Source organism: Emys orbicularis, chromosome 22 (assembly GCF_028017835.1).
Source record: "Emys orbicularis isolate rEmyOrb1 chromosome 22, rEmyOrb1.hap1, whole genome shotgun sequence".
In the NCBI taxonomy this organism is placed as follows: Eukaryota; Metazoa; Chordata; order Testudines; family Emydidae; genus Emys; species Emys orbicularis.
In genome coordinates, this window is record NC_088704.1 from 14,993,296 (window position 1) to 15,019,836 (window position 26,541).

At 50.9% G+C, this 26,541-nt stretch overlaps 1 protein-coding gene across 1 annotated transcript in view; it reads left to right on the forward strand.

Annotated features, from left to right (window-relative positions):
* The first annotated feature begins 1,114 nt into the window (after nucleotides 1-1,114).
* Nucleotides 1,115-26,541, forward strand: part of AGRN (agrin) — a 222,379-nt gene continuing 196,952 nt past the window's right edge. Inside the window, exons 1-2 of the mRNA XM_065421348.1 lie at nucleotides 1,115-1,312; nucleotides 14,251-14,512. Of these exons, the coding sequence (XP_065277420.1) occupies nucleotides 1,115-1,312; nucleotides 14,251-14,512 (460 nt within the window). The remainder of the gene's footprint in view (nucleotides 1,313-14,250; nucleotides 14,513-26,541) is intronic.

Consider the following 26,541-nt stretch of genomic DNA (forward strand, 5'->3'; position numbering starts at 1 on the left):
TTAGAGCAACAGAGTGGGTTTCAGAAGACTTGGGATCTGCGTTTTGCTAGGCCACTGCCTTTTGGCGCAATGCTGGACAAATCACTTGCGGTCTTATTTCCACAGGGGCCCAGCACCTGCAGCACCTTTGAACACCAGGCCAGGAACCGCCTCAGTTTCCCCATCTGCATCAGTACAATATTCATGATCATCATCATCAGGCTCATCTACATTTGAAAGGCATTTTGAAATGGGCGGATGAAAACCAGCTCGATACACATGCAAATTCCTGCTACCCTTCATCAGAAAGGTCAGATCCAAATATTATTATTAGTTCAAGTGGGAGGAGGAAGTCCCTCTTTGGGGCCCCAGGTGAATGGAAAGACCGTGTGAGTGGCTGTGTTAATGAGTGACAGCGTTTGTGCGGCTACCAAGTGTGAGTCTGTCTCTTCCTGACCCTGGGGGGAGTCAGGCAGACACAGCCGCCTGGAAGTGGGCGCTAGTGAGCGGCCGGGACAATGTGCAGCTAAAATCTTCACTTTGCCTACTTAGGGTGACCGTGACATTGGCGGGGGGAGCAGGCAGAGCTGGGAGACGGGGGGGGGGGGGCAAGTGTCACTAAACCAAGAGAGGGAAAAGGAAGGACATAAAAACTGCCACTTCCCCGGGGATCGCTCGCACTTCAGAGCTCCCTGCACCTTTAAAAGTCCGAGCACGTTGGAGTCCTGATTATCCATTAACCTGATGGGAGTGTGTTTCCTGGGGGTGGCGTTTCTCGCCAGCCCTGCAATAAGAGAAGAGACGAGCAGGCAGCACGGCTGTTTTGCCAGCCCTCCTCCCTCTCCCTCTCCCCCCCCACCCCTCCCTGCCTTATCAGCAATTCAGATTGCATGCAAATCTCCAGCCTTTCTCAGCCGGGCGCAGGCAGGAGGAGAAGGAACATTTCTCCCTGATCAGAGCTGGGGGGGAAACCCTCTGGGGTCTTTTCTCCTTCCCTACTCTGGAGCCCAAGTAACCTCCCCTGGGCGCGCCCGGGCTGCTTTGTTCGCCCCGGTGCAGTTTGGGTGACTCCTTGAGGGAAGAAGAGGGTTTTGTTCGCCGCTGGATGAGCCGCTTCGGTTTCTTTTGTGCGGCGATGGGGGGAAGGCGGAGCGGGGCTGCGGGGCTCTCTGCCTGGGCGCTGGCGCTGCTGGCCGTGGGGCTGGGGGGCTGCTCGGGCAGCTGTCCCGAGAGGGAGTTGGAGAGGAGAGAGGAAGAGGCGAACGTGGTGCTGACGGGCACGGTGGAGGAGATCATGAACATGGACCCGGTTCATCACACTTACTCCTGCAAGGTAACGCGGCGGCGGGACCAGCAACGTCCCCCTGTGCTGGGGGGTGGGGGGGGCTGCGATAAACGGGCGAGGGACAGCGTGTAAACGGCCCCTCGCTGCTCCGGAGTGAAACCTCTTTCCTTCCCCCACCCCCAGCTCTCCTCCACTTGTTGCTTTCCCCTCAGCTGGGCAGGATCTAGCCCGACACCCACCCAGGACTTGGAATAAGCCCTGGGGAGATTCCTGCCCAGCGAGGCATGAGCTCCGCTCCAGCTAAACACACACGCTTGTGGGCAACTTGGGGCTTTCACTTAAAAAAAAAAAAGTTTCCTTGCCGTGTAATTTCTTCTCCTTCATGGTTGTGTTCGCTAAACTTAGATCTACGGGGTTTTTAAATTGAAGGAACATTTTTTTTAAATCCTCCCCCAAAATATGGGTTAGATGGAAGCAGGCGCTGTGGGGAATGGAGCGAGAAGAAATGGATCAGCCTGGGTCAATTTCACGCTTCTGGGCTATTCCTTGTTCCCCTTCTGTCTCCCATCTTCCACCCCCTGGAATCGTGCAAGAAACGCACTGATTCGGAGCCCCCTTAGACCAGTGTAAATCTCTCGACTCCGGTAGGGTTATTCCTGATTTACACCAGCGTAACGGAGGAGAATCTGGCCCCTTCTTTGCACTTTCTCAACTCCCCCTTCGTCCCCCCCCAATCCTAACAAGTGCGTTAAATAAACCGTGAACTCGCTCAGATTGCAGCAGTCCAAAGAAAGCAATAGCAAAATCCCCCCCTCTAAATCTCAGTTCCTGGAAAGTTAATCTGGAAACCACTCTCCCAATATTTATTTTAATGTGTGCGGTAGTAAAACTTTAAATCTGAACAAGTTCCTTTTTCTGCAAGAACATGTGTTTTTTATTGTATGAATTGAGGCTTCAGTGTGTAATTATATATTTTTAGACTGCAAGATTATTTTTTTAAAAAGCTCAAACAACTGCTTCAAGGGGACTCTGTAAAGGCTGCTTTTAAAAGGATTCCCCCACCCTTTAATGCTGAATGTGACTCTCCACTTTCTGGTCTGGAAGGCTTAAAACTAGCTGCTGTAGGTACTTGTGCGCAAGTGACTCCAGCTCCATGTTTGCTCTAAAAGCATCTTGAGTTTCTTCAGCACAAGCTATTGTTTAACTATGAATCTGGCCTCTGGCTATGTTTTTTTTAAAGCTAAGACAGCACTGAGCAACCTGAAATGCCATCCGCCTGGTTGTCAGCAAACATGCTGCAAGGTTTAACCCTTTCCAGGAAGGGAGACCTTCTGCAGTGACTCACTACTTTATTCTTGGTAAGGCGGTGGCTTAAAATGCAGATACCTGGGTGGGGCCATTCCCGTTTTCCCCATTTAAATTGGGCCTCCTGTTCTGGAAAGTACTGAGGAACCTCCTGGAGTTAACCAGCAGGTCAGTCTGCGGGTCTGTCTTAGTGGGACCTAGTATGATGCCAATACTGGTACCCTGGCAGGAGGTGTCAGCCAGTGGGGAAGGCGAGAGAAGCACTGGGAAAGATGGGGTGCATTAGGAAGAGTACCCATCGGATTTCTGGGGGGGTGTCTTGCAACCTTGTTGGACAGTTGTACCAATTGAAGACCTCCACTGTACCCTCATTCATTTGTGTTGCTCTACCTGCCTCCCATCAAAGCATGCTCCCTACCCCCCAGTCTGATCAATTAGATCATAGACCCTCTAGGCTAGTGCAGGGACTTTTGTCTGTCAAGTGTCTAGCACATCGTGGGCACATGAAAAATTAATAAGCAATTGCAAGGAGGGTGACCAGACAGCAAGTGTGAAAAATCGGGACCGGGGGTGGGGGGTAATAGGAGCCTATATAAGAAAAAGACCCCAAAATCGCGACTGTCCCTATATAATCGGGACATCTGGTCACCCTCATTGCAAGCAACCGGAGTCCTATGGCGGGCTGTGGCAAATACAATCGAATGGGAGTTGGGCGGCCTCAAGGCACCAGGAGGGCCAGTGCTAAAGCAGAGGGGATAACAAGTGCCCCATTAGAGAGGGATGGGGGAGGAAATGTTCCAAGCCGCCACTCCCCAACTCCTTCCCCCCTCCAAACTTATGACCAATGGCTTTGCTTTAGGAGAGCAAAATCCAGGTTTTCCCTTCATCGGTGCAAGACCCTAGCAAACCTCTTAATTTGCACTCCTACTATCCCAATCCCACCTCCTCTGCAGCTCTCCTGACAGACTGTTTGCACATACTGTTCAAAGTGTATGCTGCAAGCACCCGGCATTGGACTGGAAAAGAAACCTTTGAGTCACTGTGGATACAGCAGTTCTCTGAAGACTTCAGCTCAATGCGCAGCAGTGATCAAACAGGCTAATAGAGTGTTAGGAACTAGTAGTAAAAGGATGCAGAAAATATCGGAATGCCACTATATAAATCCATGGTGCACCCACATGTTGAATACTGTGTCCAGTACTTGTCCTGCCCCAGAAAGGATAGAGTGGAACTGGAAAAGGTTCAGAGAAGGGCAACAAAGATGATCAAGGGTATGGAACAGCTTCCATAAGAGGAGACACTAAAAAGATTAGGGCTGTTCATCTTAGAAAAGAGATTTGGGGGGGGGGGGGGGGAGAGAGAGAGAGAGAGAGACATTAAAAAGGGCTATAAAATCATGAATGGTGTGGAAAAAGTGACTAGAGAAGTGTTATTTACCCTTTCCCACAATACAAAAACCAGGGGTCACCCAATGAAATTAGTAGGCAGCAGGTTTAATACAAACAAGAGGGAATACTTTTTCCCCCACACAGCACCCTGTTAACTTGTGGAACTCCTGGCCATGGGATGTTGTGATGCCCAAAAGTATAACTGGGTTAAAAAGAGAAGTAGGTAAGTTCATGGAGGGATAGGTTCATCAATGGCTATTAGTCAAGATGGTCAGGGATGCAACCCTATGTTTGGGGTGATCCTAAACTTTTGATGACCAGGAGGGAAAGACAGGGGTGGATCACTCCAACTGCCCTCCTGCAGCTCTGGTACTGGCCACTGTTAGAGAGAGGATACTGGGCTGGATGGACCAACTATGACAGTTCTTAATGAGAATGATCCAAACTGTGGTGATGCAGGGAGGACTGTGGTCTGTTGGGCGTGGCTTTTATTTTTAGTAACTACCTAGAAATGCATCCCACTCCGCTTGGAACAAGCATGCTCAGGAGGATGGGGGCATGTTACAGATGTAATATTGGCCGCGGCAATAGACACATGAGACGAGCGCTTCTTGTATAGGCTATTTTATTTGATACTACTGGTTTATTGGCATCCTAGTAGTACCCAGAGACCCCAAACAGGAACCCTTTGTATTACTAAGATGCATGTTCAGCCCCAAAGACCTTACAAATCCACCCCCAAAACCTTGATCTCAGATCTGCCCCAGAAATGCCCATCTCATCTGGGTTTGGCAGTATTGCCAGCTAGCGTGACTTGATCATATTTGGTACTTTTCTTTAAAACATAAAAAAATAAAATAAAAAAATCCCAACAGCTAAAATCAAGTGGCTATGTGAGACGCCAGTTTTTTTGAGTAAGTTTTTAGCCCTCATGGCTGCAGGAGAAAAGCTTTAAAAGGGACTTGGGATTCTTTTTTATTTGCCTTCTGGCTTTCAAGTTTCTCTCTCTCTCTCTCAAAATAAAATCTCATTTGTTTGGCATGACTCTCTCCATTTTTAAATGGTTAAGCTTGGCAGTGCTGCTGTTTCTATTGGCCTGTTTTTTATTTTAATCTTTATTTAAAATACTTTCAAACAAGTGAAACCTACATGTGAGTTTGTTTGTTTGTTTTGTTGTTGCTGAAATTCAGTCGTGTGTAAGTGTCTTTCAGAAGTGCCCTTTTCTGAATCTGTCTAAATGCAACTGGCCGCATTTTGCCCTTGACTACAGCCATGCACAGTGACTTGCATAGGTATAACCAAGGGCAAACATCTCCAAGGTGCAGAAGTAATTCTGCTGGCTAACCTAGCAAGAAAATGCCTGTCCCTTTCCTTACTACAAGATCGTTAGTAATTGTTCCTTAAAACCTAGGGTTACCTCTGAAATCCCACGTCTATTTCATGGCAGCTTTTCTTATTGCAACAGGAAATGTAAGGGCCTAGTTCGTGGTATGAGTTACCTTAAATACATGCCCAGAAGAGCGAATGTTATGGGTGCTGGGTGGTCTGCGAAGAGCAGGCCTGGGAATATCGGGAGAAGATTCTCATGTTTGCTGCTTTAGCGTATCATTCCTCCCTGATTAAACTCTAACCATCGAAGTTGAAGCCTTTGATGTACAGAGATAAGCAGGTTAGGACTGATATAGGAAATTAATGTTAGCGGTAGATAAACATCCTCAAATCGCTGCTGGCCATTAATTTGCTTTTTGAAGAGATTAACAATCTGGGAAGGGCCAGACAGACAGACTGTTGCATTAACACTGAGGCCTGCTAATCTTTCCTTCCCCAGAAGGGTGGTATTTCAGGCACAGTAACTAGGTCTGTTTCCTTTATACTTTTGCTCCTGAGCAATGGCCCGAGATCAAGATAGTGCTTTAGGAGATTCCTAATGGCTAATGGGCATTGCTATTCTTTCTGTGCCTGGCGTGTTTCAATCTATTTCCAGCCCACGTATTGGTGTTCTTCTCCACTTGGTTCTCAAACGTATCTTCTTCTTGTGTCTTCGTTTGACCTGACATCCGTGTGCTACCAGTAGATGCTCCATTCAACAAACTTAGCTGAGATCCAGCCCCATAGGAAGCCTTGGGAAGTATATGGGCCCTGTTACCTTCAAGTAATGTGTGCTATTGTGGGGAGACCTGGATTTGGATGATGAATGTGTCTGAGTGAGGTTAGGCCTCATGCTTTGCTAACTGAGTCGGAGGTGGAGTACAGGAGTCGACGGGAGAGCGCTCGGGGGTCGATTTATTGCATCTAGACTAGACACGATAAATCGACCCCCGCTGGATCGATCGCTGCCCGCCGATCCGGCGGGTAGTGTAGACATACCAGTAGTCTACACTGTAAACGTACGTTGGTGTAATGATGTTGCTCAGGGGTTTGGAAGGAAGCGGGAGAAGCTCTCCCGTTGGCGTAGGTAGTGTCTTCACTGAGTGCTACAGGGTCACAGCTGCAGCGCTAGAAGGGTAGATGAGCCCTCAGTTTGGCCTGACTGCCCCTCCGCTCTGAAGCGTGCCAGCTATGGAAAAGCAGGGTGGTGCCGCAGGTCAGGGCGAGGGGCATTGGCAGAGCGGTGCAGGTGGAACCTTGCACAGAGCCTGGCTAGCCCGGACATCGGCCTGTGTCAACAGCCCTTCATTTTCCAGGTCTGCTGAGGTCCAGCAGTAACTCTGCCGCCTCCCAGCCCTTGCCTGGCTCCGGCTCGTGGGATTGAAAAGCTTCATTCCTGGGAAGCGTCTAGTCTCTTTAGAAACTTACACCCACCCCAGAACCTTGCAGCTCCTGGCGTTTGTGTGGGAATCTCTCTAGTCTTGTTTGAGACCAAGTCGCTTCAGCTGCGTGCGGAGCTGGTTCTACTTTCCAATTGCAGGAAGGATTTCCTGGTCTTTTGGGAGATGCCTTTCCCTCTAGTTTGCATTTCACTTTAAATCCATTGTTGCCAAGTGTTTCTCAAATAAAAGTGCTGCTTCTGCTGTCCCCTCATCCCCCCAGCCGTTAGGAACCCCTGAGAACACGCTATTGAGTCCAATATTCTACACGTTCCTTGGCCAAAGAGAGAAGGCGACCTCTTAACTACTCTGGTTGGCAATTAGCTTTAGCCTATTTTTTTCCTTCTCTCGTGCTGGGCATTTTTCTTCTCAGTGTAGCCAATGAGTCACCGGCGAAGAAGCCTTAATTGTCTTTGATGATGAATGGGATGCCCTTCAGGTAATTGTCAGTTGTGGTGCCTCTTGCATCCGAGGAGGAGTGGGAAAAGAGCCCCTAGCTTCTGTTACGTTGCTTAGTGCAGCAACCTGAACTCCAGGGCCTCCCTGTCTGAATATATATTCACACGGATGAAGCGAAAGCGCTGGCTTCTTTCAGCTGAGGGCTTTCTGGCCCTGATGGTGAAAATGTCTGTTCACCATTCAACACAAGCGGCGTCTTTCTCCCCCCCCCCCCCATTTGTGAGTTGTTTTTACTTAGTCAAGCTGAGACTCTTCTGGGGGGTGGGGGTGGTTGCCCGGGGGGTTCTGCCAATGCAGGCTACTCTCGCTGGATGAGAATGGGGTGAGGCAGGTGCTGCTTAGGAAAATGCCTCGACTTGATTCTGTGGATAAGTGTAACCACAGGCAGTTCTGCCGCCGCACAGAGCGCTTTGAAAAAAAACCCCTAGCCCGTAGCGTGGAAGGCTGGCAGGGAATTGGGAGGCTCCCCTTTGCCTTTCACAGAGTTCAGAGCAGCACTAATCTGATGCAAGCAGGGAACTGTGTTCCTTAACTCTCTGCATCCTGGTCCTCACCTGAGCTGGTGTGTCTCAGGCGGCCCCTACCTGCTTCTCTGTCTCATCTGGGAGCACTTGTGTGCCGATGTCTCTCCTGGTGCAAACGCAGGGATTCCTGGACGATCAGAAGAGAGGAAAGCTGCCTGTTCGTTACCCCTGCTCGCCGGGTAAAGCTGCTCGCTGGCTGGTTGCCATCACGCTCTCAAGAAAGGGCTCGCACCCGCCGGGCTAGGTACAGCTGAGCAGTTGGACTTTGAAGCCGGTTGCTGCCAGGACTGAGTCAGGCAGAGAAAATTGCTGCTGAAAGCACTTGCTTTGCTTGCCCACCTTTTTTTCCCCCCTGCCTCTGAAGATTGCAAAGTGTGACTTTAGCTTCAGGTTGGGCTGCCCGGGGCCAGAGAATGGCTTCTTGGTCCTTGTAAATCTTTGCTCTTCCTTTACTGTGGTATAAATTAACATTGGCACAAGTGGTGTTAAAGTCCCCTAAAGCCAGGAGACCTGGAAGTGGGAGGGAGAGCATGCGACTGGAGCAGGGGTTGTGGAAAAGCCAAACTTGAGCTCCTCCATCTCTATTCTAGCCTCTACTCGCCACACCTGAGTGCCCCTCGGTGCACTCCTGAGATGTGGTTTCTCAGAAGGTGTCAATTGCAATAGTATCTAGAAGTACAGGCTGATGCTAAGCAGATTGGAACACAGGAATTGCCTGGGGCACGTTCTGCAGTGTAGGGACAGCCTTGTCTCTGGCCTCCTTGAAAGATGCATCCTGTGTATCCCCTTTTCCTTGTTCCCAGTGAGTGCGGCTGCCTGAGCGAGACCTGGCTGGAGAGACAGTCTTTGAACCTGACTCTAGACCGCTGAGGTCCTTGAAGGCTGTTGACAACACTGACTCCGAGCCTTCAAGTCTGGAGATCACGAGAGTGAGATTAAAACCACCCTGGGGCCTCGACACTGGACCCGGAAGCGCCTGCGGGAGGCACTGAGCACTGGGACGATGCGCTTTTTGGTGGGCGGTCCTGCCCCAAAGGCAGCTGCTGCGCTTTGTACGAGCGGTGGGCAGGGCAGTCAGTGGTCCAGTCTCGAGGTTGGATTGTGGTTGCTAGGTCCTCATCCAGAGCTGGTGGTAAGTGCTCTGTTGCAATCTGTGTAACCAGGAGCAGAGATTAACCCAGCATAGGGTGACCAGACATCCTGATATTAGGGACTTTGTCTTATAGGACCCTATTACGCCTTCATAGGACTTTATTTCCCCCCCTCCCCGCCCCCTGTCCTGACTTTTCACATTTGCGATCTGTGCAATACACCAAGGGTCTGAACTACTCTGACACTTGAATGGCAGATGCTTCTCAAAAGGGGGCAGTCGGGGTCTTCCCTGACACCTTAGTCTTTCGCTCTCCCCAGCAGCAATGCTTTTCTCTTGTTCCCACTCCCCCTGTGGGAACATGTGCCCCAGCAAGCTGTTTCTGATCCCCTTTCAGGCGTCCTTCCAACATGTGCCGTGGAACGGATCGGGGGACTGGCTGTCGAGGCTCCTGAGTCCTCTTGCTGACTATGCCGCTGGCTCGCTTTGTAACCTTGTGAAGAGTGCTCTGATCGCTCAGCGCCTCAGTGTCCCCATCTGTAAAATGGGCATGGCACTTGCCCACTTCTAACACGCATTGAGATGTAGGGTGAAAAGTGCTCTCACGCCGGGAAGCCTTTCTCTTGCGTCATCTGCGTGGAGGGGCAAGAACCCAGTTTTTAAACCCCGCAGATCTCCTTTAGACCACGTTGTTGATGTAAATAGCCACGGTCTCATTTCGGAGGGTGGCTTTCAGAGCCTCTTGCCTGCAGACGCCTCCCCTTCTCCACGGCTGCACTGTTTAATATTGCATGCTCTGAAGCTCACTAGGGGAGTTGTGACAGCCATGGAAAGCAGGTGACTGACCTCTTGGCGGCTGGCCTAGTGGAAAGAACACGGAGAGGAGCGGGAAGCATGGGGAAAAGCGAGGGCTGACTGTGCTCACAGGCAATCTGGAGCAGTCACAAAGAGACCTAGGGTAACACTGATGTGCCACAATGTATACGCTTGCTAGCAAGCTGCTCTCTTCCCCCTCGAGCAGATCTCTCGATGAACTCTTGCTTCCTGACAGCTCCCTTCAGAGGGAATCACAGTACCAAGGGGACCTTGAACTCCTGGGCAATGGACAGGGAACTTGCCTGTCTTTTTTTTGCCCCCCCATGGTGCGCAGTAAATGATTCCCATTATCCTGGTCTCTTCCCTGTGTTCTGTGCATTTCTTTAGGAGCAGTTTCAAAAAGGAGAGAGCACCGCACTGGCCGGGAATTCCTGTGTTCCACACTGAGCTCCCAGCTTGTTTTGATTTGCTCGCAGATCTACTTTGCTCGGCTGGTTTCTTCTCCTTTTTTGGAGGGGGTGGGATGAGGTGGGGAAATCTGCTGGCTGCTGGGTTATCTCTGCGGTAGAAGATCTTGTCTTCCCGCGGGGAGAAATAAACCCTTGTCTCTCGGCCAGACGGTTTATTTTCCTTACTGGAGTTAGATGAGCGAGGGGAGCTGTGCTTTACTGCCAAATTGTCCAAACATTTCAGCAAACAAAGTCTGCTTCAAGCACAGGCTTCCTGTAACAATTTATAGGAATGCCTCTTGTCACTTTAAACAGAACACTGTCTTCCCCTGCCTGATTGGCTGCTCCCTTGTCAGAGCTGGGAAGATTCACTTCTCCCCCTCCAACTCTCTTCTGCCCACGCTCTCAATGCTCCTGCGTCAGAGCTCCGATCCCTGGAATGGATGGAGACCGCTTTCTCTAGCTGGTCAAGGCTGCCGGCTTGGGGGCGTCACTGGCTTTAGCGCACACACTATCTTTTCAGAAGCAGTGTTGCAAATCAGACCGAGAAGCAAATGCCAGATACCAGGCTGTGTAATGTATGAAATCTCCCAGAGAAATATTTCAGCGATAGCCCAGTACGGTGTCCTCTTGAACTAGGAAAGGGGGATTCCCTGTGACAAGGAGTTAACTTGAAAACTCCCCTTTGGGAGGCCAATTGTGGCATCGGACAGTTACTCTTCCACTCTCTCTTGTTAACTTGGCAGCCTGTGTTTGCAGCAGGCCAGCCGACTTCCCCTGCATGCACAGTGGCTGGAGACAGACAATTATGGATCTGGTTTCCCTGGGAGCATCCAATCAAGTATAACACCCTCCGCTGTGAACCATAATTCCCTTATTAGTCATGGGCAGAACCAGGGCAGATGTGACTGACATTCTCGTTTGTCGCTCTGCCAGCTTCATGTGGCTGCTCAGTGTCCCTTGCTGCCGGGCACCTCTCTCAAAGCCAGCCGTTGGAAAGACGTACCAGGAAATCAAGGTTCAAACTATATTGGGTGAAACCAAGTTTTAAAGTTTTCAGATACCTTAACCATGGCCTGATGCAATAAATAATAGATCACTGAGGCTGGCTCTATGGAAGTCATCTGCAGCAGAGGGCAGGGCATGGCAGGTTTTTTTGTTTTGTTTTTTGCCTCTGTTGCAAAGGAAACTCTCCTAAGCAGGATGCTATAACGTAGCTCCGCCAACTGACGCACAAGAAAAGCCCAAAGCAAAAAAGGAGGCAGGGGATGGATGTTCCCTCCTACGTTGGTTTCTGTACCCTTCCCAAGGGGATTGCGGAGCAGTGCTAGGCATGCCCAGGGCCGAAGGGAAGGAGACTGGGTATGTAGCTTGTATCAAACACTTAAAAAAACCCCAACCCCCCCCCCCCCCAACCTAAGATCTCGAACGCTGACACCTTTTCTAGCAAGTTTCAGCCTTGGGTGAATTTTTATGCCACTGCTGCACCTTGCTGCGACTTGAAGGGCAATCACACATGTGTAACCCTAGGCATCTGCATTGCGGAGAGGAGCAAGAGGCAACATTTTCTTGTTGCTGCTGCCATTTATCCCACCAACCCATCATAAGAACAGCTATACTGGGTCAGACCAAAGATCCATCTAGCTCAGTATCCTGTCTTCCAACCATAGCCAATGCCAGGTGCCCCAGAGGGAATGAACTGACCAGGTAATCAAGTGATTCATCCCCTGTCGCCTATTCCAAACTTCTGGCAAACAGAGGCTAGGGAAACCATCCCTGCCCGTCCTGGCTAATAGCCATTGATGGACCTATCCTCCATGAACTTACCTAGTTCTTTTTTGAACCCTGTTATAGTCTCGGCCTTCACAACATCCTCTGGCAAGGAGTTCCACAGGTTGACTGTGCCTATTATATTCTATTCCCCTCTGGGTACTGTAAGGCCTTGCTTGCCAGGGCTAACTCTGCCCATGGCTCAGACGCTATTGTTTTATATAGCGCAACCGATGTGCATGGAGCTTTGCAGGCATACAAGGCAGGCACCGCCCTAGAGGAGTCTGTAACCTGAATGGGAACGAGAACCCCAAATGGCCTTGTCATGGTTGCTGGGCTAGCTGCACCTCTGTCCCCTTCCTGGCTTGAGTGGTCTTTCTTGGGCATCCTCCTCGTGCCTGGACCTCCCCGGCTGGGCCTGGGCTACAGCACCTTGCGAACCAGCTGGGTTCAGACACTTGCAGTTCTTCCCTCTGGGAGTGCTAGGCAATGATCCGCCAGCTGCCTGGCACCAACGTGGTGTTTTTTAAACCGTAGGAACAAAGCATTTAGAGAAGATTTTAAAAGTCCAGCCTACCTGTGTGTCTCTTACCTAGAGTCCTTCCAGCGAGGCTATGCTAGGAAGGCCTAACTCCTTCAGACACCTTGTCCTCTTTCCCCGCCCAAGGGCCTGAATGGCTACCTACCCTTTGGGAGCGAGTCCCTTTTCTAACTGCTGTAGTCTTTCATCTTCTGGTTCCCAGGGCTGGTCCTGCCCAGGTTTTGTCTCTTATCCGCTTCAAGTGTTTGCTGAGAATTGGCTTATCTGGAGCCATCATCCTTCCCTTCCTACTGGTTTTCTCCCCCCCTCATAGCTTCCTATAAAACAAGACCAACATCTTGATACAGTGAACACCTCCGTGACCAGGTCAGCTGGCAGTATTCATGCCTAGGGCCCTACCAAATTCCTGGCCATTTTGGTCAATTTCACAGTCATAGGATTCTAAAAATCGTAAATTTCATGATTTCAACTATTTAAATCTGAACTTTCACAATGCTGTAATTGTAGGGGTCCTGACCGGAAAAGGAGATGTGTGTGTTTGTGTTTTGGGGTGTGTGTGTGTGTCACAAGGTTATTGTAGGGGCAGGTTGCAGAACTGCTACCCTTACTTCTGCCCTGCTGCAGGCGACGGCGCTGCCATCGGAGCTGGGCAGCTGGAGAGCGGTGGCTGCTGGCCGGGGGCCCAGCTTTGAAAGCCGAGCCGCCGCCAGCAGCAGCACAGAAGGATGGCGTGGTATGGTATTGCCACCCTTACTTGTGTGCTGTAGCACTGGGCCCTCGGCAGCTGCCACGCTCCGGTCACCCAGCTCAGAACGCAGTAGCGCAGAAGTAAGAGTGGCAATACCACAATCCCCCTAAAATAAGCTTGCAACCCCCCCAACCCCGCCCCGCAACTCTTTTGGGTCAGGACCCCCAATTTGAGAAACGCTGGTCTCCCCTGTGAAATCTGTATGGTAGAGGGTAAAAGCACATAAAGGACCAGATGTCATGGTGGGGTGGGGGGAGCCAAATTTCACGGTCCGAGACGTGTTTTTTCTGGCTGTGAATTTGGTAGGCCCTATTCATACCCAGTTCCGGAGCTGCTCCATTTGCATCCCAGGCCATCCCCTTTCCTTGGTGTTGGTACTAGGGGTGGGGAAGGGAAGCGGTGCCACAGTCTGGCTGATGAGGATGGTTATTCCTCTCCCTGCGGGTATGTTACTTCGTGAACAGTGCTGGGATGATGGGGAGGACAGGACAGTGGGATGCAGTCAGGGGCAGCTGTTCCTGCTGAATCCTGATACTGCTTCGTAGCAAGAAACTACTGCGGGAGCAGTGGGCTGGGGACGCAGGAAGAGGCCGGTGCAACTTAGCAACCTCCCGCCTGGTCGGGAGCGGACAGCAATGGCAGACCCAGGGGATTGAATCCCAAATACAGTGTGCGACCCTGTCATGGGTCGGTCACACCTGCACCTGATACACACCTGGGGAGTGGAGGGGGTCTGTCTTGCACTCTTGGCAACGCTTCGGTGGCTTTCTGTGTCGAGAAAGAGATTGAAAATTGACTTTGTTACTCCCCCCTGGCAGGCTAACAAAGTGTGTGTGTGAGTGAGATGAATTCAGTTTGGGTAGAGAGAGGACAATGCCCATAGGGATCAATCCTCACTCATGTGTTACTGCTCTTGGTGGGCTAGCTCATGAAATTCACTCCCGCTGAGGTTTTATAAGCTCTGCTGACTCCTTTCAACTGGAGCTTTCTTGGGGGCTTGCTGAAGATTCACTAGCCCTCGGGCTCTGACCAGGGCAGTGTCGCGTTCTCACACTGGGGCCTCCTGTGTTTTCTCTCCCTTTGCTCTAGGTGAGAGTCTGGCGGTACCTAAAAGGCAAAGACATCGTGACGCACAAAATCCTCTTGGACGGTGGGAACAAAGTGGTAATCAGCGGCTTCGGGGACCCCTTAATTTGCGACAACCAGGTCTCGACGGGGGACACCCGCATTTTCTTCGTCAACCCAGCCCCCCACTACCTGTGGCCCGAACACAAGAACGAGTTGATGCTGAATTCCAGCCTGATGCGGATTACCCTGCGCAACCTGGAAGAGGTGGAACACTGCGTGGAAGGTGAGGCTGGTTCCTTGCATGTCCCCTTCTCTCTCTCTGTCTTCCCCCACCCCGCAGGGCTGGCTATCTTTGTGCGTCTGGAACCACAGCATTGGTGTGATGGGATGAAGCCCTTGCAGAGCCAGGGAAAGAGAGCTGATTGGCTGGGTGAGCTGTCAAACACCCAGAGACGGGGGGGGGGGGGGGGACTTCCCTTCCCTGCAAAGTCTTCTGGGGAGGAAAGCCCTCTATAAAACTCCTTGGCTTCCAGCTGGGAGTCAGAGTTGCTGGAGGAACCTAAGCCTGGGGGAGTTATGGAGAGGATTCCTTGGTTGTTGTGGCCCCCAGCCCCACTTTAAAGTAAATCTTGGTATTTTTTTAAAACCCCTGGGTCTTTCTGCTGTACTCTGCTACAATAAGTCAAGTCCTGGCTCTGTGGCCACTTCTTATTCTGAGCCATGGTGATGGTAAGTCTGTGGAATGGTGTCACTGTTGACCCCACTGGTCAAATGAGCTGGACATGTTGTCCTATGTAGTCCCAGGGCAGCAATGCTTCTGCTGTTGTGAACTGATACTGTCTCATCAGCTAACTGTGTGTGGACGGCTGATGACCAGAAGCTCTGTTCTGGGAAGTAGCAGTTAAAATCATTATGGAGCCAAGCAATGTCATTTTAACTTTACACTACAAACATTGGTCAACGCAAGTTATGTCGGCGTACCATGACTCCGGTTCAGGCTTTCTCAGTTTTGTAATTTTGTTCACTTAAGTCATCTCTGCAAACTCGGACAGGGATCTGAGAAGCGAGCCGGCTTCTGTAACCTCAGCAGGAACAAAGCTTCCATACATAGGTACAAAGGGAAGAACTTGGCCCAACAGTTAAAGTTGGTGAATAAGCTTGATGAATGAGCCGTAACTTGAATTAATCATAGTCTGCCATAGTTGTTGTGACTGACCAGTGTTAGCAAGTGAAAGTAGCAGACATGTTCTTTGCTCAGATCAGCAGAGCTTCCTAACCGTCTGGGTGGTTAAGCACTGGAACAAATTACCTAGGGAGTTGTGCAATCTCCATCACTAGAGGTTTTTTAAGAACAGGTTGGACAAACCTGTCAAGGATGGTGTTGATACTTGTTTCTGTCTCAGTGCAGGGGACTGGACTAATGACCTGTCGAGGTTCCAGTCCTATGATTCTAAATATCTGTGGGGGGTGAAGAGGTCAGATTTCTCAAGGGAAGGTGTAATCCAGGCTGCATCGCTTGGAGCAGAACCATGCTTCAAGGGCAGCAGAAATCTCTCAAGGGGCAGGGAGAATGTCTCTTTTCCAATCCCCCAGTAAGTACACGTTCGTCAACTACTTTGGGTTAATGTTCAAGGCAAGAGTTCCCAGTTCCTGGGAAGTACGTTGACCCCAAGCCTCTCAGTTGGGGTCTGAATATTACACATGCGGCCCTACGAGCAGATGAATAAACAAGGGAAAGAACGCAGGAATTCTGTGTGAGCCAACAGATAAACACACGGATCAGCTCCTTCCTCCTTTCTGGTGGTATGGAGGAAAGGGCAGAACCCTTTCCTGCAGCTGTGAATGCTTACAGAGGAGTAAGTGACTGAGTATGTGGGGACGGCCGAGAAGGCTGGTGGAAGAGTGGTTCCCAAAGCGAAGGCTGTATGTGCAAGTGGCTTTTGTAGGAGGACTGGAACGTGGAGAGCGAGGCGGTTGGGTGTGTCCAGTAGTGGTTATGTACAACCCACTGTATTCCCTATGCAGTGTATATACTCCTGGCTAAAAATTGCCCTGCTCCTCAATGCCTTTTTCAACCGATCCAATACCTAGGACAGTCTTTCTCTTTACCCTTCCCAGTCTTGGTTTGCTCAGCCCTTTAGGCTCAGATTTTTAAAGGTGTCGCTTGGCAATGTGTACCCAACTTGGGAGCCTAAGTATTCTTTCCAAAAGTGCCTTAGGCAATGAAGTTCCTTTTGAAAATGAGACGTGGGCTCTGGACATCAGTGAGGTGTTGTGAAGCCTAAATAGCCCTTAAAGATCTGGGCCTTAATCTCTCCTGTCCCCCTGCTTAAGAGGATGAAGAAGACATTTGGAGGAAAGGTATTTGGCCCTTGAGAAAATGAATGTCCTGTCTGGACCATCTGCTTTGTCCTTTACCCACCCACTAAGGTACTGACTCCATGTTGGTGTAGCTCTCTCAGTCCTAACTTACTGAATTATGATGGGGGGATGGGTCCATCAATGGCTACTAGCCAAGATGGTCAGGGATGCAACTTCCTGCTCTGGTTGCCCCTAGCCTCCGAAGCTGGGTGTGGATGACTGTATGGATCACTAGATGATTGTCTGTTCTGTAAATTCCCTCTGAAGCACCTGGCATTGGCCACTGTCAGAAGACAGGATACCGGGCTAGATGGACCATTGGTCTGACCCAGTTTGGTCGTTCTTATGTAACTTACGAGTGGCTGCCATTTGTGAACTTTTGTAAGTTACTGCTAACAAATTTTGGACAGGATATTCAACCTTATGCATCAGGGCTTAAGCCCATCTCTAACAACTGGAGATCAGGATGAGATGTAAATTGGAGGCAGATTATCCCCCATCTGCTAGGTGAGGTTCTTTAACATTCCTCAAGAGCACCTTCTGCTGGATGCTTCTGGAGACAGGATACTGGACTTAGATGGAGCCTGGGTCTGACCCAGTCTGCCAATATCTACGTTGCAGAGGGATAGATTGGCAGTATAGGATGTGTTTTGCTTAGTACCAGAGGTCCAGAGCAGGGTTTCACATGGACTCTGTGTATTGGTATGATCCATTCCTGCTTTTGTCTCTTGAGAAAAGAGCCCAAAGTTGCCTTGGCTGGAACAATCTGACCTAATGCCCATAGTGAAACCTTTCCCAGCTGCTGCCCCTGGTCCTAGGAGAGTAAAACTTCAAGTCTCTTTCCATTGTTGGAAGTAACTGGCTATGGTAGTCCAGAGACGTCTCTTCCTGCCAGGAGGTGCTCGCACTGAACCTGGACATCCAAACACGTAGATGAGCTTCCAGGAAAGGACCTGCTGAATTTAGATGTCTCGCGCCTCCCCTTGAGGGTCAGAGTAGCCAGTTGGGTGACCTTCATTGAGGTGGACTAAAACTATAAACCCTGAAAAATGAAAATACAGCAGCCCTAGCTGTCCTGAACCTGAATATAGAAAACACACTTGGTGCAGAAGGGCATTAAAGGCACTAAAGCTTGAACCTATCTAAGTTCACTGACCATCTCTTGCATGTAGCCATGATCTGGGTCTATATGATCCAAATCCCATTCTACAGAATATCCTTTAGCAGGTAGCAGCGGACTCTGTCTTGGACTCCAGTTTTCTAGGAAGTTAATTGGTTGAACCGCTTGTTTCCTTTAATTAAGAGTCTCTTCCTGATGGCTCACAGGGGAGCTATTGGTGTGTGGAGATGTGGTCGTGGCTAACTGCTTTGGGGAACTGGGACCATGGGCTGGGCTGGGGAGAAAAGGCTGTAAGATGGGACTGGAAAGCAGGCTAGGGAGAGCATTTCCATTCAGGGTAGGATTGAGTTAGAGTGAGAAGTGGCCTGGTTACCGAGTGTGATGCTGGGGAAAGAACAAAAACCAGGTGACCACAGCACTGATGTCTCAGCCAGAGGGGTCAAACATCTGTGTAGACCAAGCCCAGATTTGCATGATGACACTGCAGTCAGTTATCTTTGTGTTCAGCAGACTGTATGGCAGTTTGAGGTTCACCACTCTCTTGGGAAAGGGAAATCCAGCAATTTCCCTTGACCTGGCTGATTTGCTTTTCATCTGTCAGTGTCTGAAAGTCAGGCCACGGCTGGAATATTACATATGCTGTACAGTAACTAGCTTGCTGTGGCCTGGATAAAACCATGGCTTTTGTCCCAAACTCTACCCAAATCAGAAGTCTCTCTTGGAGCCTGCAAAATGTTTGGTTTGACTCGTACCTCGTAGCTGCCTGGCGTGGGCTGGGAATGCCGTGACAGGGACTTTTGAGTCCACACAAAACTCCCATGCTGTAGTCCCATCTTCTACAGCTATAAGAGCATCAGAAGGACTCAGTTGTAGCACAGATGGGCTCTCCTCCCAGGATGTCCCCATAACTGGGTTAAATCTAGCCCTGTCCAGAGGGTGACAACCCTGTTTCGCAGCAACTTTCCAGGTTTCTAAGTGTGTGTTTTTTTTTGTTTTGTTTTGTTCTGCACTGGAACAAAATGAAAAGGTTCCAAGCATATTTGGGAAACAGAATGGTCTCAGAAAGCCAGTTTTCAGATCAAAAGCCAGAGCTTTTTGATCGATCTCTAAATCGGGGTGACTACATCGGTGCAGGTGCGAGGACATTTGCTGTTGTCACTCTCTAAACAGAGTGTATGGGAAGTAAGGGCCGACTGGCTATGACTGCTTATATGTGAGCACCAACTTCTGGCTGGGAGTGTGTGGGTTCTCCTTTGCGCCTCAATACAACTGGGTGAGCTCTCCTAGGGGAATGGCTTGTCTGATAAGCCCATGGCCTCGCTGTATCAATTTATTTGATCTGTTAGCTAACCTGGGACTGGGCAGGTAGAAGTAGGAATCATTGCTTAGACCAGGGGTCCCCAACCTTTTTGTCTGGCGGGCGCCAGACGACGAGCCACGGAGGACCGTGGCGGTGGACGAGCATCTGCCGAAATGCCGCCGACAAGCGGCAACGTCAATAGGCGTCGCCGCCGAAATGCCGCCAAGAAGCAGTGTCATCCAGAGGCGTCGCCGCTGAAAATCGGCATTTCGGCGGCGACTCCTCTGGATGACACTGCTTCTTGGCGGCATTTCGGCAGATGCCCGTCCGCCGGCCAGTATGTGGGCGCACTTAGACACCCCAGCGGGCGCCATGGCGGGGACCCCTGGCTTAGACTTTCAGGTGTGCTAGATTTTGTATGGGCAGATCCAGGAGACTCTCTTGAGCAAGGTGCTAGGTGTGATTATTATTATTATTATTATTTTATTATTTTCCCCCCTCCTTGCTCTTTTGAGAGCTCAACAACTGACCCCCACCTCCCTGAGAACTTTCCCCAGATGTGTATCCGGATTTCACTTTGATCACCGCTTCGGTTTAAGAAAATCAAGAGTTTGTGTATAGTCTGCGTGCTGTCTCCACACTGAACTTCCTTCCTCACAGACAGCTCAGAGTCAAGCCTTCTGGGGCCCTGGCTAATGCGAATCCAGCACCGCTATTAAAAATGGCCTGGCAGGTGGCATGATTTGCATTAATTCTGGTGCCATGGCCTGAGCTGAGATCGCTTCACTAGTGATGGGGACCTTGAACCAGAGCTGAGTCATGTACATCAGGTTTAAATTACAAATCATACCTGCAAAGCTGATGGCACTGGATACAATAAGACATGCACCATCCTGCGTGTCTTGTTCCCTTGGAAAGTTTAACCACGCTCTCCCTTTCTGTTCATGTCTTCTCCCACCTCCTTCCTGATTGGTTCTCCTCCCCGGCACATGCTTTGCACGTAGTGTCTTTTGCATTTGGCACTCAAGGGTCTTTACAAACAAATTATGCCCCGAGATCACCGCTTTACACTGGGTTCTTCACCATCTTGCAGACCTGGGCTAGTGGGGGATACAGAAAGTTTGTGATTCAGCCAAAGCGCCACAAAGCGCATCAGAGCTGGGAACCAAATCGGAGTCCTGAGGCCCAGTCCTCGGCTCTCACCGCTCCAGACCCCTGCAGCAGCCACGTCCTGATGCGGGAGAGCCTGACCTTACTTTCAGCTAAAGTGTGAGGGCAGCAGGTGTCTGCAGCTAATGCTGAGGAGCAAACTACTGAGCTGTCGTATTCCCTTTTGAGCGCAAACTCCACTCCCCTGGAGACTGCAAACCTTCCTTGCGCCGGATTGGCCGGAAAGGTTTCTGGTTGACTTGGGAGCTGCTCTGAAGCTGGATTGCCTTGAAAGCATCTCTTAAAGCCTCATTGTGTATCTCTCTTTGTCTCTTCCTGTTCACTTTTCTTCCTTCCTCTCCCTCTCCTTAATTCTGAGAGGTTTTGTCCTTGTAAACCAGCCCGTGCAAAATCTGCTTTTCAGTCTCCTTAAAGAGCTTGCAAGGAGTGCAGAGTGGGCTGTTTCTAGCAAGAAAATTGCTGGCATGGGGCTAGTGCGAAGTGCGTTTGGGGTGTGGGCATTTCCCATGATCGGCTCTCTTTGCAGAACTCCTCCGTCTCTGGACCCATTTCTCTTTTCTAATCCCTCCCTGGCCTCTTATTGTGTGTCGGGGCAGGGAGGAGGGGCCTGGAAAGGCTTGGATGTGGTGTGTGTTTCCTTTTTTTTTTTTTTTTTTTTCCCAAGCTGTCCTTCCTCCCCCTCTTCCCTCTTGGCTCTGTTTTGGGCTCAAGATAATGAGAACAGCATCACCACCTCCGCCTCAGGAGGGTGAGAAAGTTAGCCAGCAGCTGTGAAAGGGCAGTAAACTGTGAGAGAATCTTCTACTGTGAAATCCTGGGGGCACCTTCCCTTCTGCGTTCTGCATCCAGGGCTGCTGTGTCCCAGAGCCAGGGGTGAGAGGGCTGGGCCCGGGGGAGAAGGGAAGTGGGGTCTAGTTTATGGGCGAGGTCCTGAGTCTCTGTCTCTGGCAGTGGATCAGTCCTGCTTTCGGGGGCTTAAAACCAAGCTCTGCTTCGTAAATGGAATCCTCCCCCAGAGGCTCGTGTTCTTTCCGGAGTTCTTTGCTAACAAAACCATCTGCACTTGGGTAACATCCCCCATCCTGTGCGCTAGCCGCTAGATGTCCTTCCGTGCTCCCGGTCGTCGTCGGCAATTCTGCAGCGGGCGGGGGTCCTTCCGCGCTCCCGGTCTTCGGGGCACTTCGGCGGCGGGTCCCGGAGCGAGTGAAGGAGCCGCCGCAGAATTGCCACCGAAGACCTGGAGCGCGGAAGGACCCCCTGCCTCGCCCCCCAAATCCTGGTGCCCTAGGCGATTGCCTAGGTCGCCTAAATGGAAGCACCGGCCCTGCCCCCCCGCCCCATCGCTGGGTTAACCCCTTCTTTGCTTACGTTTGCCAAGTGCCTTGGGATCCTCTGCTGTTGGAACCTACATAAGCGGAATGGGGTCTTTGTCCCCTGGTGTTGGCTGGTCCATAGGCATGGCTAAGAGTGTACTACAGCTGCCAGCCAGAAGAGTTACTACTTTAGCCCAAGCTGTGGAGGCTTAGGTATTTAGCACTGAGAGTGCTGAGTTCAGTTCCCCAGGGGAGTCAGTTAAGCTTCCTCGCAGGGGCTCACTGCAGCAGCTTGGGAGCTTCGATTTGTATAAGAAGCTCCACAGGAACTTTGAATCTTGAGTGGGAGGCTGCTGATCTGCAGAGACTTTCTCCACTTTCCCTCCCCCCTCCCTGCCCTTCCTCAGGATAAGAGCATCCTGCTTCGGGTCTGTGTGGCATCGGCTCAGTTAATGACCCAGCCGCTGTTTTTAAAATCCTCGGCACGGAGGTGGCACGGTTTTGACGTGCTGACTCTTCCGCTGCGGACTCATGGGCTGCTTGTTCACATCACGAACTTCCAATCTGGACAGGACTGTGGTTCGTTAGTGTCGAGTGGCGCTGGCAACATCAGGGGCTCTGAATCCGACTCTTCGCCTCTGGTTTTTCTGAGATGTCTTGTACAGTCCTGCTGGCTGCTGGACTCCTCCAGCCGACCTCTGTGCAGGACGGAGCAGCTCTGGGCTGGGGCTGCGGAGTGATGGCCTTGTGTGCCATTCAGACTAATGGCATTGCCTGGAACAGGAGCATTGTCTATTTTCACTCTCCTCTGACCAAGGCTGCATGTGAAGTGTGTGTGTGTGTGGGGGGGGGGCAGGATGCATAGCTGATGGATGCAAACACCAAAGGTGGGGGATTATTTAGGGTGATACATGGGAGTTGTAATGAAGGGGAAGAAAATAAGGGGGTGCCTACAAACTACTGTTAAACTTTTTGATGGGGAGAGAGATCGGACTGGAGCAGACACGAGCGTGCTGGCAGTATGGTCCTGTTGATAAGGCATAAGGTTGAGGATCAGGACCCACAACTTCTATTCCTGCATTTACTAATAACTGTCTGGGCACTGACAAGTAACGGATTTCCTCCTCTCTCCCTTCCCCCCACAGCTGGGGAAATGGAGGTATTGTTATTTGCCCATGTTCTGCAAAGAGCTCTCAGACCTACAGATAAACTGCTTCCAAGTGCAAAGTGGTGAGGTTTCCTAAGGGAAGTCCCACTGCTCGGGACTTCTTTAAGCTCTCCCGGACAATGGGACACTGGCTCTGATGGTCTGCGGTGTCTTCTCCGCCTCTGACTCCTGTGGCCGTTGGGAGGCAGATGAAATTGTACTCCTGCATCTCTTCTCCTTGGCTCTTAAATGGGGCGGGGCGGGGGGGTGGGTGGGAATGGCCACCCCTCTACCTGGATTGACAGGCGTTTTGGTTACAGGCTGGATGGAAGTTGTGAGGGACGCAGCATGGATGCTCAGCTGATGTAGCAGCATCCTTCTTAGCGTTAGATCAATGTAGCTGCTCCCTTGAAAATATATCAGGCAGGTTACTTGAAGTGGCTGGAAATCAGACTGCTTGATGTGGAGCTCTTGGTTAGGGAGGGTGCCTGTGACTGGAACGGAGTGTGGAATTGCAGTATTATTCAGTGAATTCCCAACTGAGCAGCCCCTTCCTTCTCCGAAGACAGGACACTGGGCTAGATGGACCTTTGGTCTGATCCAGTGTGGCCGTTCTTATGTTCTTGCACAGAATCCAAAGGAGGTTTCTGTGGAGTACTGACGGCATAAAACGACCCTCTGAAAGGAGAGGGGCCATAGTGACTTGAACCAGTATCCTATCCCCCTGGGAAGGCAATGGAAGCCTGGGGGATGCTCTCCTGGCCACTGAACGTTCTCACCAGCCATGAGGCCCTGATGAATAGCAACGGCCAGGAGCATACGGTGCTGGTGCAGGGGCAATCGGGGTCTGGCTGGAAAAGAGCTGTCAACCTTTCAAAGGGGTCTGGTTTTGAGAACGCCACGCCCCCCTCAGTCCCCATCCCACAGTAAAATCTGTCTTCAGGACTGTCCTCTCCTCTTGAAGCGCCCACTGGCCTAAGGTCACAAAGGGGTCTTGGTTGTGGCTGGGTTTTACAGCACTCTCTCGTGACAGCCTGTTGCCTGTGGTGCTTTTTCCCAGGCTTGTGAAATATTTCAACCCTAATTCTTTGAACGGGGGTGTGTGTGTGTGCACACATCCAATGCTTGAGTGGGCCATCAAAGCAAAGCTGCTCTCCGGGGGAAATCGGGGGTGGACAGAAATAGAGTGGTTCTTTCCTGTTTCCTGCCAGCAGGCAGTTACCCCGGTTTGTGTTGTCAAGGCCGGCTCAAAAATCCCTTCCCGCTGAAGTTAACATTAATAGTAAACCTTTGACAGTCCGAACGCCAACAGGCTCAGGAGTCTGGCATCTCTCCCCCCACTGCCCCGCACTCCTGGAAGTAGTTGGCTTTGGAGAACTGTACCTTGCATCAGAAATTGCTGAAACTGACTGGTCTCTGCTGCTGATGCACTGGGAGGTGTATGCTTGCTGTCTCTCTGAGGGGTGGAATGTGAGTGCAACTCATCTGTACATCACATTATTTATCATGTTGAGGGAACCGATCTCCTCAGTCCTGCAGTCACCACTGTAGGTTCCAGATAATAATGACTCTTGTAACATGGGCTAAGTGCATTACAGCTCCCTCTAGTGGCTGGTTCACAGAGGATAGGAGCCTACTACTGCTAGCAGTTGTTGTGTTAGCTCAAGTGGCAGAGGTCGTGGTTTCTGATGCTGGAGGTCCAAAGCTTAATCCCTGTAGATGCTGTGTTTGGCGTTGCTTTCTGTGCTACTCCTGAAAACAGCATTTGGTCTTTGAATCTCCACTGGGGATGTGGTCGCTGCTGTGAATTTTCACCCAAGTGTTGCAATCTTGTATTTGCTCCCATACTTCCAGAGCCCTGTCTACTTGCTGTCTTATCTCTCCGCACAAGAGCATTATTATCCAAGGCACATTTTAGGTGCCAGAACCGTGTATATAAAAAAAAAAAAAAAAACCAAAAAAAAAAAAGTATTGGCTAGACAACTCACTAAACAAAGCCAGACACTTCTGCACATTCATTTACATTCCTCTAAATGTTGCTGGAGCAAATCTGCAGCTACCTAAGACTTGTTGGCTGCCATTGCAGGGCCACTTGTTGCCATTACGCATCATCTGGGGAGAGCTCTGATCCTCGTGCTCTGAAACCCAGGTTCCTGCCACTTCAGTTGAGAATCTCCACCAACTGTGCGGGGCCCATGACACACCATTGCATTCTGATTCCATCCAGTAGATGGCAGTGGTTTGTATAGACCGAGGTCTCCAAAGTGTGGGGTGTGTGGAGAACCATCCCCTAAGGGTGTGTGGAGAACCATCTGGGGGGGTGCGGTGGGTCCCAGGCCAGCCCCAACAGGGGCAGGAAGGGAGCACCACCCAGCCCCTCCCTGACCCCAGCTGTGCTCTGGTCTGGCACCCAGCCGTGGGTCTGGCTCCCATCCCGGCACGCACCTGCCCACATCCCCGGCCGCTGGTCACAGCTCTGTTCCCGGCCCTGGGCCAAGGCTGGAGGCAATGCTGGGAGCGGAGCCACACCTGGCCACAGGCCTGGCTGCTGGTGCCCACCGCAGCCTGGCCCCAGCCCCAGCCCCAGCCTTGGCCCCCTTACCCCTGTCCGTGTCTTCCCCCCTCCCCCTTCTCCCTGAACCACAGCCCTGCTCCCAGCTCAAGGGGGGCGGGGGCGTGAACAGATGTAAAGGGTGTGACCCTCAAAAGTTCAGGGACCACAGGTGTAGACGCACTAATTAGTCTGTGTGTGTATATAGAGGGGAGGGGTAACAGCGGCAGGAGAGACGTGTTGGAATCTCTCTCTCTCTTTTTCTCTGCTTCTGAGAATAAGATGGTGCTGAGCTCCTCTAAAAACCCAGAGGCGGGAGAGGGGTTATACTTGCTATGGGGAGAGAAGTGACCTGCCCGTCGTGTTTAAGGTGAAGCAAACTCCCAGGTTGGAGGGCTCTAAAATCCCCGTGACAAATAGGCCCTATCGAGCTCTATGGCCGTGTCCAGTCTAGTACCAAAGCTACTGGCCTAGTCAATAAGATGCCAGGTTTTGCTGGCGAGTTTCTCCCAGCCGGGCCCTCTGGCTGGGCTGTGAGGTGCCTCCTGGGAAATCCCTGAGCCAGCCCAGACTTGCCTCCTGCTAATCCTTACCCCGAAGTGAAGCTTCCACTTGCTTATTTTACTAAACACTCTGCAAAGATCCCACATTCCTTCAGGCTGACTTCCATGGAGCCTGCATGACTGGCTATACCCTGTTGTGGCTTGGCCCCTCTGCTCTCTCCAGTAGAAGATGGACACTAAGGGCCCCAGGTTCTTTTGTAGGGGCCAATGGGGTGTGGCTGTGGAAGCCGCTGCCTCGTTAAAAAAGCGACTTGGGCAGTGACCTCTTTTCTGCAAAACTGCTTCTCTTTTGCATTTTCACTTCTGTTGAACCACTTCCTTTGATTAGCAAGGAAATAGGATTCTCGCCACTTCAATAATTAAATACCCAATTTGGTTAATTTCAACCAGGCTCCAGCATAAACTACAAAGTGAATATTCAAAATGGTGAGGTGCAAACCACTTGGGGATTTCCCCCCTCTCTGATTTTTCTCCCCAGTTCCTCCCATGCTCAGTGTCTTCAATCATCTGCTCTCTGTATCTTTTCTTAAACCTTAACTGGCCTTCCTGTTTACCTGTCCTGCCTTGGTCAGATCAGAGGGCACTAGACTGGGACTCGGTAGATCTGGGTTCAATCCTCAGTTCTGCCACAGACTCAGTGTGACCTAGGACATGTCCCATTACTCCTCTGTGCCTCAGTTTCCCCCCACCTGTAAAATGGGGATAATTCTCCCTTTCTCTCACTCTGTGTTGTCTTTTTAGGTTGTAAACTCTTTGGGGCAGGGTCTGCGCATAGTGGGGCTCTGAT